The sequence below is a fragment of the Hyperolius riggenbachi genome, chromosome 9 (assembly GCF_040937935.1).
Source record: "Hyperolius riggenbachi isolate aHypRig1 chromosome 9, aHypRig1.pri, whole genome shotgun sequence".
NCBI classification, from domain to species: domain Eukaryota; kingdom Metazoa; phylum Chordata; class Amphibia; order Anura; family Hyperoliidae; genus Hyperolius; species Hyperolius riggenbachi.
Genome location: NC_090654.1, coordinates 113739408 through 113751418, shown reverse-complemented (window position 1 = coordinate 113751418; position 12011 = coordinate 113739408). Strand labels below are relative to the sequence as shown.

The following is a 12011-nucleotide window of genomic DNA, read 5'->3' as shown; positions in this document are numbered from 1 at the left end:
CCTTTGCAGATATTCAGTTCTGGACATCATGCATATCTAGACAATTGTGACATGCTGCAGAGGTGTGACTACAATTGTCATATTTCTTATTTTTCCTCCAAAAGTACCTATTACAGTCAGGGAGAGCCTATGAAGTGCATTGAAAACACAGGTCCATTTTTTTATTGTACCCACCAGTGACACTGGGGTTTAAAGGATTTCTTTTTTGTGTAAGATCTACAGACTACAACAAGAAATGAAATATTCCCAATACAAAAGCACCACCTAGTGGTCTGTGTTGGTATATCACACAAAACGCAGGGAATATTTGGTGGGAATGAACAACACGCTCTTTCACAACAGGAAATCAGACCAGCTTGTTTAAAAACATGTTGCCGGAAACCTTTCCACTGCCTCTTCCTACTTGAGGATTTGTTTTTCCCTGAACAAATTTCAGGGAAGATTTAAGCCCAGCCCCGCACTGGCGCACATTCACAAAGGTTTTGTTAGGTGCTGCTATTGTGCGGTAATGTCATGACTGAGGAATACAAGAAGTGTGGTTGTTGTCATGCACTACTGTGTTGGTAACTTGTACAATTACGTCAATATCACTGAGCATTCGTTAATTAACCAACCGAAAGTCAGTGAGATATAATGTAGACCTTATACTGAGAGCTTCTATTACCTGCCCCAGATCTAAACCATGCTAGTTGCTTGGCTGCCAGTGTGAGCCTCTGCCTTAAAGGGAACCTAAACCGAGGATATATATTTTTCCTTTTAAAATAATACCAGTCGCCTGACACTCCTGCTTATCCTGTGTCTCTAACACTTTTAGCTACAGCCCCTGAACAAGCATGTAGATCAGGTGCCCTGACTGAAATCAGACTGGATTAGCTGCATGCTTGTTTCAGGTCTGTGATTCAGCCACTAATGCCAAAGAGATCAGCAGGGCTGCCAGGCAACTGGAATTGTTTTCAAGGCCCCATTCACACTGGGGATAGCGTTTTGCAACAGAGATTTTTTTCGCGCTGTTTAGCGTATTTTGGACATTTTCACGATTTTTTAGCAATTTCAATTCTCTTTTTTAACATTTCAATTGTGATCGCTCTAAAGTCGTGAAAAATCGCTGCACGCGCCGCATTATCCACGAATCGCCAGCAATCACTGCAGTGAGATCACTGCCATATACTTTTAATTACTACTTTTAATACCCCTCCTTTCTCTATCTCACAATTTTTTGATATCACTTTTAATTACTCTAGCACTTTTCAAAGCGCTACGGATTGCCGGTGATTTGGGATTCGGCGGAAACCGCCTGTAAATCACCCCAGTGTGGATGGGCTGTAAAGAAACACAACAGGCTAAATACAGCATTCCCCCATGCTTGTACTCAAAGAAAAGTTTACTCTCCCCGCAGTTTTGTATATGCAGCACCTCAGCACACTCCATGCCTGTTTTGACATTACGGAAACATTCAAGTGTTGTCCAATACCACGCTGTCATTGAAACTGGTGTTCAGAATATCTCTCTAGTGAAGGCTGGATTTTCAGGAAGGCCACAAGGGCCCTTGCCTTGGCTGGCTGCTGCCCAAAGGGGTGGCTGCAATTTGGAGCAAAACATGGAAGAGGGATGCACATGGAATTGGAACAGTGTTGCTGCACATGGAGGGGGAGCAACAAGAAAATAGTGGGAGGAGCAACTACCATAAAGACTCTTCTACCCCTTTGATAAAATAGGTGTGGATATTCTTGGGATGCAGGCCAACGCTGCAGCACTGCTGTAGTACTAAGAGCAGCATGGTGGCATAGTGGTTGGCACTCTTACCTTGCATTGCTGGGTCGCCGGTTCACATCCAAACAAGGATACTATCTGCAAGCGTGTTTGTATGTTCTCTCCGTGTCTCTCTGGGTTTTCCCCGGTGGCCTCCCACATCCCAAATACATACAGATAGGTTAATTTGCTTCCCCCTAAATTGGCCCTAGACTACGATACATACATAGACATATGACTAGGTTATGGATTAGATTGTGAGCCCTTCTGAGGGACAGTTAAGTCATCAGTTAACTATGTTAAGTCATGACTTACCTGTCCCTAAGTAAAGTAAGACATGACTATGTACTTTGTACAGCGCTGCAGAAGATGCCAGCGTTGTATTAATCACACTAATATTATAAATGCGAAAGTTTGGATGTTTGTTACTCAATCACGCAACAATAACTGAATGGATTTGAATGAAATTTGGCACACACATAATAGATTACCTAGAATAACATATAGGATGCTTTTTATGCTCATAACCAAAAAGGAGGCGGAGAAAAATACAAATTTCACTGTTAATGGTAGGGTTCTCAAACTTTGCACAGTTAGTAACTGTGTGACGGGGATTACCATTTAGAAAAGTGGGTGGAGCCTACAAAAGCCAATCAAAATTCACCTATTGATTTTCAAGGGGAATATTTAATTGCTGCAATTTTGCACTGTTAATGCCACAAGCCTCTAATCTGGTACAGTTGGACATTGGGTGACTGGGGTTCAAATCCAGAAAAGGGGGTGGAGCTACAAACAGTCAATCATATTTGTTTCATTTCAATGCAAATTATTGATGCCAAAGACCACAAAGCTCACAAACTTGGTCAAAGAGTAATTGAGTAAGTATGTGTTAGGGTTAGAAAAAGTGGGTGCAGTCAACTCCAGCCAAAATACATACCCGGGGAACACCGGGCCATCAGCTAGTACTAAATAATAAAACAAAACAAGCACTGAAGCCTAGGCATTGCAATACAATACAATGGGGATAAGTATGTTTTCACTCGTTGAACTCAATTATCAACTTTAACATGTTTAGGAGTTAAAACAGTACAGTACTCAGTAAATTAGTTGGTTTTAAAGAAAAAGACATGTAAATGGTCACATATTTCTCCAGTTATATGTGCAAGCTGGTAAGATGCTGAGAATGTAGTATTATGTTGTGTTTGTTTGTGCCACTATCTTCCATATACTGGTCTCCTGAAAATGTACAGAACTGCATTAAACAGGTTGCCTTTTTCTCAGCAATACGGATTTCTTGCTTTATAGATGCCACATTGCCACTGTTCACTCTGAAGTAGCAAAATCCTAAACAGGGCTGTGTAGACAGCTTTCTTATGGTGCCAACTGAGAGAGAGCAAGAAGTTTCCTGGCATTTCAAGAATCACATGAACCTCTATAAAAGAAAGACCAGGAGACAAATGGTGCAGTATCTCTGGATAATAAAAGTATACTCACAAAGGCGAGTTAAAAACAATAGCCTGCAGGGACATAACTGTCCCCACTTCTTCAGGGTTATTTTGGGTGAAATCAGAGCCGGGACAAGATCCTCCAGCACCCAAGGCTGAGATACCAAAGTGCGCCCCTCCGTCCTTCCCACCCCAGCTGTCACACACTGATTGCTATTAGACTAAGAGGGCCACAGGGCCCACAACCTCCCCAACACCTTAATATGTAGTTATCTGGCTTGCAGTCACTGCTATGTATCCCCTTTTCTTATTTCTTTCTGCTTCATATACAATTAGAAATGACAGCTGAATGAATTGTGCGCCCCCTCCTACACTGCGCCCTGAGGCTGGAGCCTCTCCAGCCTATGCCTCGGCCCGGTCCTGGGTGAAAATAAAAAGCTACAACCCTTTACAAACACAGCACTTTCAAGGCGCCCGGTATGTATAAAATAGTTATACATTTACCTATTTAATGTACAGGTAGTCCTCGGTTAACGAACGAGATAGGGACTGTAGGTTCGTTCTTAACCTGAATCTGTTCTTAAGTTGGAACATTGTGCCATCTCTGTCCCCTGTACCTCCTCTGTGCCCCTCTGTGCCTCCAGTGCCCCTCTTTGTGTCACCTCTGCACTTTGTACCTGTTTATACAAGTTTTAAAGCCATTTTTTCTTCAATTTTCTCAAAAACTACAAGTCCAATTTGAAAATAAAATTTTGGGCTAGTTCCCATGGAAACAGAGAAAACATGCTGTTCCTAAGTCGGGCGTTCGTAAGTTGGGGACTACCTGTACAATATAACTATTATATACATACCAGATGCCTCCGAAAGTGCTTTGCTTGTAAAGTATTTCGCATGGTGCGGTTGCCAAACAAACAAAAAGAACCTCTGGTCTTTAGAAGTCATTGGGGGGGGGGGGGGGGGGGGCAAGTTCAGGACCTCTTGGTCATCCATGAGTGAAGCGTTCATGAACAGAGGTGACTGACACTTGCAGGAAACAGACTGAGCTCCCGTGTGAGATGTCGCTTGAATTAGTGAGAACAATGGCCCTAATTCACTAACCTGCATTAAAAATGGTGTAAAAACAGGGAACACCAAGAGCCCCAACAGTGTAATTCATACTGGACATGGTGGCAATAAGTTTGTATTGCTAAATACTCACAAGTCAGGGTCACCAGCAGGCAACCACTGTAAAGGCAGGTGGGGAGATTGTTCTGACCCCACTCAGGATTAAGAAGTCGCTCTCTGTAGACAGGAAGAAAGGGTAGCAACCCTCCACCAAGGGTGGACTCAAAATTGTATACAATGAACAGAGGCGCCAAAAGTATAAGATTAGATTAAATGAACTTAAAAACCAACTTAAATGGCAAAATTTAGGGAGGAAGTGGTGTTCTTACCTCCCTCAAGCAGATACGACAACGACTGCGATTCATACAGTCAAACACATTTATTAGGAACTCCAAAAAGAAATGCAACGCGTTTCGCAGGTTCAACCCCGCTTCATCAGGCAATATAGGGAGGAGTATCAAACAATCTGCACAAGGATTCAAATTAAGCGCCTCTGTAGGCGCTTAATTTGAATCCTTGTGCAGATTGTTTGATACTCCTCCCTATATTGCCTGATGAAGCGGGGTTGAACCTGCGAAACGCGTTGCATTTCTTTTTGGAGTTCCTAATAAATGTGTTTGACTGTTTTTTGCCATTTAAGTTGGTTTTTAAGCTCATTTAATCTAATCTTATACTTTTGGCGCCTCTGTTCATTGTATACAATTAAAAATGGTGTGCACAGGTAGTGCATGGCAATTTTACTGTTACTACTTCTGACAGTGTAGCTCACCTTGTGTTATTAGTATGACCCGCATTACTCAAATCATAGGTTCTCCCCACATGGCCTCAAGAGGTACTTGAGCAGTCTATTATAGGAAGTTGAGACCAAAAAAAAAAAATTATATATATATGTATAAATAGCATTAAGAAATGTTGGAAAAGCACTTATCCACCGTTATCGAGTACCCCTCACAGATATATATGCATCGAGGGGTACTTGTGATGAAATTTGCAGCAACAGGGGGTACTTGGGCAACGTAGTCATTAATAAAGGGGTAAGTGCTATAAAGTGCTGAGAAATAGTGACCTAAGTAAAGCGAGCATTACTGTACTTATTGTTTGGTAACTACAGTTATCCCTTAAAGCAGACCTGAACTCAGAACGTCCTCTCTGCTCTAAGAGATACACAAAAGCATAATAACATTTAAAGAAAAACATTTCTTTGTTACAGCTGATACAATGTACTTCCTGCTTTCATGGAAGCAGACAAAGGGTCAACATCCTGTGTAAACAAATTAGCAGCTCTGCCTAGACAGCAGAGATTCCTGAGCTGACAAATTACAGTTGTGATTAATTACAGATAAGGAGTAATTAGACAGGCTAAAATACACACAGGGTGCATTTCTCTATGTATTCCTTCTGTCCTGTGCAAGAGTTCAGGTCCACTTAAACTTCCAGACTCTGGGTTTACACAAACGTGCAGTGATGAAAACTATAAACTAAACTTACTTTATCATGAAACCTGAAAGGGTCATTTTAATATACTGACTGACCCAGAAGAAGTATGTAAATAATGTGTTTTGGCTCCACCCCACATGGAAACCAGACAAGAAAGCAGCATGTCAGCCAGGCAACCAGCATTTTTTAGAACAATGAAAGAAATAGCAGCTTCAATCATCTCTCAGTATCGGCCCACTTTAACATTTGCATGTTTCAGACCAAAGCAACAGGGTACAAGCACTCTTCCACACTAAAAAGCTGACCACGATAAAACATGAAGTCACGACCTGGAAATAAGAAGAAAGCCAAGAACGGCTGAAAGTTGTGCTGTAAGACAGATAACCTTGAGCCTCTACAGGGTATCCCATCATTCTCGCTTACACTGAGAGAAACAATAGGGTCATACGGAGGGCCTTGTCTAGCTCTCACAATCAACGGTCGCAAAGGTTCATTCTAACTACGTTGCCACTTCCTGTCATTTAAGCCTGAGCCGTTTTTTTCTCAATAGAACAGGAAGAGAATGGAGATTCCCACAGTCACGATGAGCACTGCAGCTATCCAGCACCCAGAAGCACAGCTTATAACTCAATGAGCAAGAGAAGTCAGTGACAATGCTATAAATTACACTCCGCTAGAAGGAGGCGCACAGCAGCCAAAGTGCACAGGAGAGAAGGCACTGCTTTCACCAGTGTAAGGAATGCTACACATGTATCCCAGCTGTCTCTTAATGAGCACATCCATCATTGTGACTATTGTGCACTGACGTAAGGGACACGTGCGTACGTGTGTGTAACTCTGTTCTTAAAGTGTTAGCGTACTTATACTTAAGTGTGCCAATGAGGTCTTAAATATGAGTCTGATCAATAACACTATATACTGTACTTACGTTATTCAGATTAGCCCCATTATAGAATACCGGCATGTTAGTCCAAGAATGTATATCACAAGCTGTGTCTATTAGGTAATAACATGCTGTTGGGTCACGAAAAAGAGGCACCCCTGGGAGGATGAAAATGGTAGCATACGGATTGGCGGCGCGCCAGCTGGAAAGCAGAGTTCACTCCGCTGCAAAGACTCTGCCAGCCAGAGGATCACAATAAAGTTGGGGGGAGACCTGTGGGAGCCTGGCAGCCAGCTGGGGAGCCCTAGGCACTTGCCCAGTTTACCTCTATGGAAGCAATGGCCCTATCTAAAGTGTCCCTTTCTGTGTGTCTTAAGGTGCCCATACACTCGTCAGATTGGCAGCAGATAGATAAGAAATGCATCTGATGATCTATCTGATGCGTTTTTAGAACATTTTTTACCAGGATAGAATTCCAAAAGATTTCAGTTTGAAATCTATTGAAATTCGATCTGATGGCATTTTTTTGCCATCAGATTTCCATTAAGGCCAATGCAAACTGATAAGCAATCTCATCAGATCGACCTAAATTTTCCATCCAGCCAGTTCGATGGAAATCCATCGAAATCGATCGAAATTGGCCATCGATCGGTCGATTGGCCAACCGATTTGCAAACGATCAATCGATCGATCGATCGGCATCGATCGGTCGGCCAGAAAATCGGCTGAGTGTATGGGCCCCTTTATGCATCAGAGGAAGCACCAACCGCCAACCTGCATCTCAGCTTTGTGTGCTTACCTGGTATTCGGATAAAGGACCAGCCATGCCACGGTCTAATAGCCAGCAGACCACCTGGATTCTCTGGGAAAAACTGGAAATCTCTCATTGGCCAATCAGAATGAAGCTCGGGTGCCCCAAACAGAAGACATTGCCGTACTGCAGGGCTCCCACCATCCTTCAGCATTGCTCTTTGATATTCTGCACTTCGATCATTACAATAAGTATCTATTGGTCCAGCAACAACCTGAAGAGAGAAAAACGTAAAACTATATGATTAAAGCCCAAAAGAACCGCTTAAAGGTCACATCCAAAACGGATCTAAAAAAAATACAGCTTAGTCATCAATATGGTCAATGTTTCTTTTTTGTGTAAAATGAGACTTCTCCAGCTAAAATCCTGTCTTGAATTTCTGATCACATGACCAGGTGTAGCTGTAGTGCAATTATAATGAGACCATACATACATAGATTTTTACCATCCGATTCCTGCCAGATTCAATCACTTTGATCAAATCTTGAAGGGAATCAATGCCCCAAAACTGTCCGACCCTTCGGATTTTGATCAGACAGGATGGAAAATCTTGGTCGATTGGGGGCAGGAACAACAGTAGATTGAAAGCCTATAACTGCCCCGCATCGAAGCGTGCAACCCTCTGATCAAATTTCAATAGATTTCCTGCTGACTGTTTAGTGTTCGATTCCTCTGTAAGTCATCGATTCCGATCAGAGAGGCATCGATAATTCTGCCACAGTGAGTGGTAATATATAAGTGTAGTTTATTCTTTGTCTCTGGTGTGAATTATATCATCCTGCTGTTTTGACTGGAAGGTGGAAGACACAGACTGAATCTCTTTAAACAGATTGCAGACTATAACAGTACCAGTCTGTGGTCCAGGAAGTGGTCAGTGTCTGAACATTTAACCAGGTACTATAAATAATGATTTATTTGAAACTAGCTAAAAAAGAAACTTCTACATTTAAAAAAAATAAATCTGCCACTGAGTGTATATATAGATCTAAAAAGAATATACATTTAAGACTGCAAAAGTAAATTACCAAGAGATAGAACAACTGGATGAAGATGCGATCTAGGAGGACATGTTGGAAGATCAAACAACAGCAAATTACTTATATTACTTTATACTGATTTTATCCACTGCTCACACTTGCTAATGTATTTCTAAAATATAACAATTGTTGTCCCAATACTCCAAAACAACTCACGTCACAACCTGCCAGTTCATAAACCTAACAGAGGAAAGTCCCACTCTCAGGGCTGTGTGATGTCAAGGTCCGGATCTGAAAGCCTCTGCATCATGGGCAGGCTACACAGGGATTTGCTTAACCTTTCATAAACCCGGGAAATGTAAACTTCAGCATGCAATGTTCATTGTAAAATCGGGGCATTCCAAGGAAACATATAAGACTTCCTCTCTGAAAAATGTACAAATACTACCCTGGAACAATCGTCACAATGTGAATCAAAAACAAAATGTTTACGTGACTTTTTACATTGTTGTTGTCGGTTTTCCAAGAAACAAAAAGCAAATGTAGAATGTCTCCAGATAGGAGAAACAAATGAAAAGCCGAAATGATTGGGGGCTCAGTATCACAATCTACCAAAAATCCAGATAGGGCAGCAGTGTACCTTCACTGTTGTGACCATGGCAATTGCAGCAGCGAATTAAGATAGAGCAGTGCGGATCAATACCAGCCAGAAGCACAATGGAGACTCTGCACTGTAACAGAGCTTTAAAGTAGAAGGCTACCTAGTGTTATTAAAGCAGACCTGAACTCTAGCACAGGAGAGATGGAGAACACAGAGAAATCCACCCTGTGTCCATCCTGCATGTCTTTATAGAGAACAGCCAGTCTAAAGGCCCATACACACGTCGGATTTTTGCGAACGACACGTCGTTTGAACGTTCCGTCGTTCGCACGTCAAATCCGGCGTGTGTACAGACTATCGTTTGGGAGATAAGACTGGTTTTCAGCGATCCGCCGTGTGTATGGGCCTTTATTATTCTCCCATCTCAGCAAGTAATGAGCTAGTGTATAGGTAGCTATAGCTATACTGTCTATAGAGCGCACCCTAGTAGCTGCAGCTCTGCCGCTTTGAGTCCGCCAGGAGAAAAGCAAAATAGAAAGGTTTGGTGTCTTGTGTGTTTACTGTAACTTGAGCACCCAACTGTCTGCTGAGTTGAGAGACAATATGTAAACACAGGAGGTTAACCATTTCTGTGCTCCCAGCAAACCAGGAAGTAGCTGCACTGAAACATTTCAAAAAGGATCTCTATAAGGTGTAACAAGGACATGTTCTTCTGTAAAGCTTATTATACTGTTGCTTATCTTTTGGAGCAGAGAGAAAGGTCTGAGTTCAGGTCTGCTTTAACCAAGAGGTGTGTACCTGATAAATCTGAGACTTCAGCAGAGAAGTAAGATTATTGTTTGTTGATTTTTTAAATAGCCAATGATAAGGTAGAAATTCTGAATATCAAGTACCACAGCTTGCTCCTGTGCCCGAGTTAACTTCAGCTATAGCAGTGTGACTGTGGACTGTGCAGTTCAGCTGTGTGAAACACACAAAGTAAGTAGCTAAAAAAAAGAGCCTGAAGTTGCTAAGAAGTACAGAAATAACAGCTCTTGCAGTGCACATCAACACAACCCTTTATATCCACTGCTGTTTTATGGTGATGTATGCAATCCTGGGAGTAGGAGTGGCTTGATGGGTCTTCAGGGTCCATAAAGGCTTCTTACACACGCACGCACACCCCAACCCAACCCAACCACATGACCAACCACGCAATTGCACGACTCGTATTTTCCGTGCACCAACCAAATGATCTTCCAACTCATTTGCATACTGTGCACGCAAGCGGAATGACGGACTACGCAATATGGCCGCATTCAAAACAAGTACACATGTAATGTGAACAGCAGACAGTGCAGTCTATGCACTTCTGATGTTCGTGCATGTCTGCCTCCCGCACGCGTTGGCGAAATACGGAGAAAACGGGTGCAATGTGAACGAGGCCTTAGTCTTTTTTCACGCATACACACGTCCAACTATCATCCAAAACACCAAGTTTGGACAATAGGTGGGCGGAAATTATAAGCAGACTTATAATTTAGCAAGAGCAATGTAAGAGATGTATGGGCTACAGCAAATCACCAGCCATAACCCAGAAAACACAGCAACATTCGTATGCAGATATTGTTATTAAAGAGGCACTGCAGTGACATATAGTAGACTGCAGTAAATTATTCAGGGTGCCCACTTTTAAAGTAGTTTTCCTGTTTTTAGTATCATTTCCAATATCTTTATATTGCTGGATATTGAATGCAGCCCTGCTCTCCCAGTGATGTTTAGCCTAGGCTGATTAGCTATGTGGAACTTTCAGTAACCAAACATTCCGCAGAGATCACCTGACAGGACTAAAGATGTTGCCACCTGTAATAAATTTGAGAATGTACTGTAAATGTAAATCAGGGTGACAGGGGTGGTGGCAGACTTAACAATGGCCAAACACTGACTAAATAATTTATAGATGAATGTTGTAAAAAAATAAATAAATAAATAATTGAATTCATTATGTTATTTTCCCTACAGTTTCTCTATATACTATATAGACAGGTTTACTGTCATTCCAGTGACAGCCTGCATGAAGTAATGTGCTCTAAAGGTGGGATGATAATTTACATTCAGATACAATACTCTCATAATATAATTCAAGCTACTCTCACATGCATCAGTGTTGTGTCTAAATAAGAACACAAAGTATGCTTATGAAGCTCTGTGTGTGGAAAGCTGGGGTTCTGCAGCGGGGTGACTCCTATCTCCTCAGCTGGTGACAGGCTCAGGCCTGCACACGGTGTGATAACAGCTAGGGCAGCGACTGTCTGTGAACACACAATGGCTGCCATTTATTAGTCCAAAGGCTGTGTTTTATTAGACAATAAAGAAAAGTCAACATAAAGGTGTGTGCCTACCACATGTCAGAGATTAGCTGTTGCAATGAATCACCCCATTACGGTCTGTCTCCTGGCCATAAAAATGCATGCACACAGGTGTTTGCAGCTGCAATCTGAATGTTTAGACCTGTTTCCATGATCAGTGTGGATAACGCCAACATTCTACAGCGCTTTAGGGCCCATTTACACTATACCTAGGCGAATCTGCATAGAAAAAAATGCCTGCGGATTCATGTTAGTGGAAACGGGCCCTTACAGAGACATGTTTAAAGCCTAAAGATGGTAGATTGTACGTATTGCAGAGACACTGCTTCAGCTGGTGCCAGGTAGTACCGCTAGTAGTAAAAATACTGGTAATTTAGTTTACCGATATGTTACAATGCAGTTCCTGGCACAAATTCTGACTTGAACCCTCCCTTTTAAGTGCCTAAACCGAACCCCCCATCTAATTCCTAACTCAAACCCCTTGTTAGTGCCTAAACCAAACCACCCCACCTAATCCCTAACCTTACCTCAACCCCCGTAAGTGCCTAAACCTAACCACCACATCTAATGCCTAACCCTAGTTCACCCTCTAAAGTGCCTAAATCCCCACCAACACCACTAAATGCCTTACTCCCACCTCTAAGTAACTCAACCAT

At 42.2% G+C, this 12011-nt stretch overlaps 1 protein-coding gene across 1 annotated transcript in view; it reads right to left on the bottom strand.

Moving 5' to 3' along the window:
- Window positions 1-12011, bottom strand: part of INO80 (INO80 complex ATPase subunit) — a 155504-nt gene that overhangs the window by 29599 nt on the left and 113894 nt on the right. Inside the window, exon 26 of the mRNA XM_068253371.1 lies at window positions 7418-7643. Coding sequence (XP_068109472.1) covers window positions 7418-7643 — 226 coding nt within the window. The remainder of the gene's footprint in view (window positions 1-7417; window positions 7644-12011) is intronic.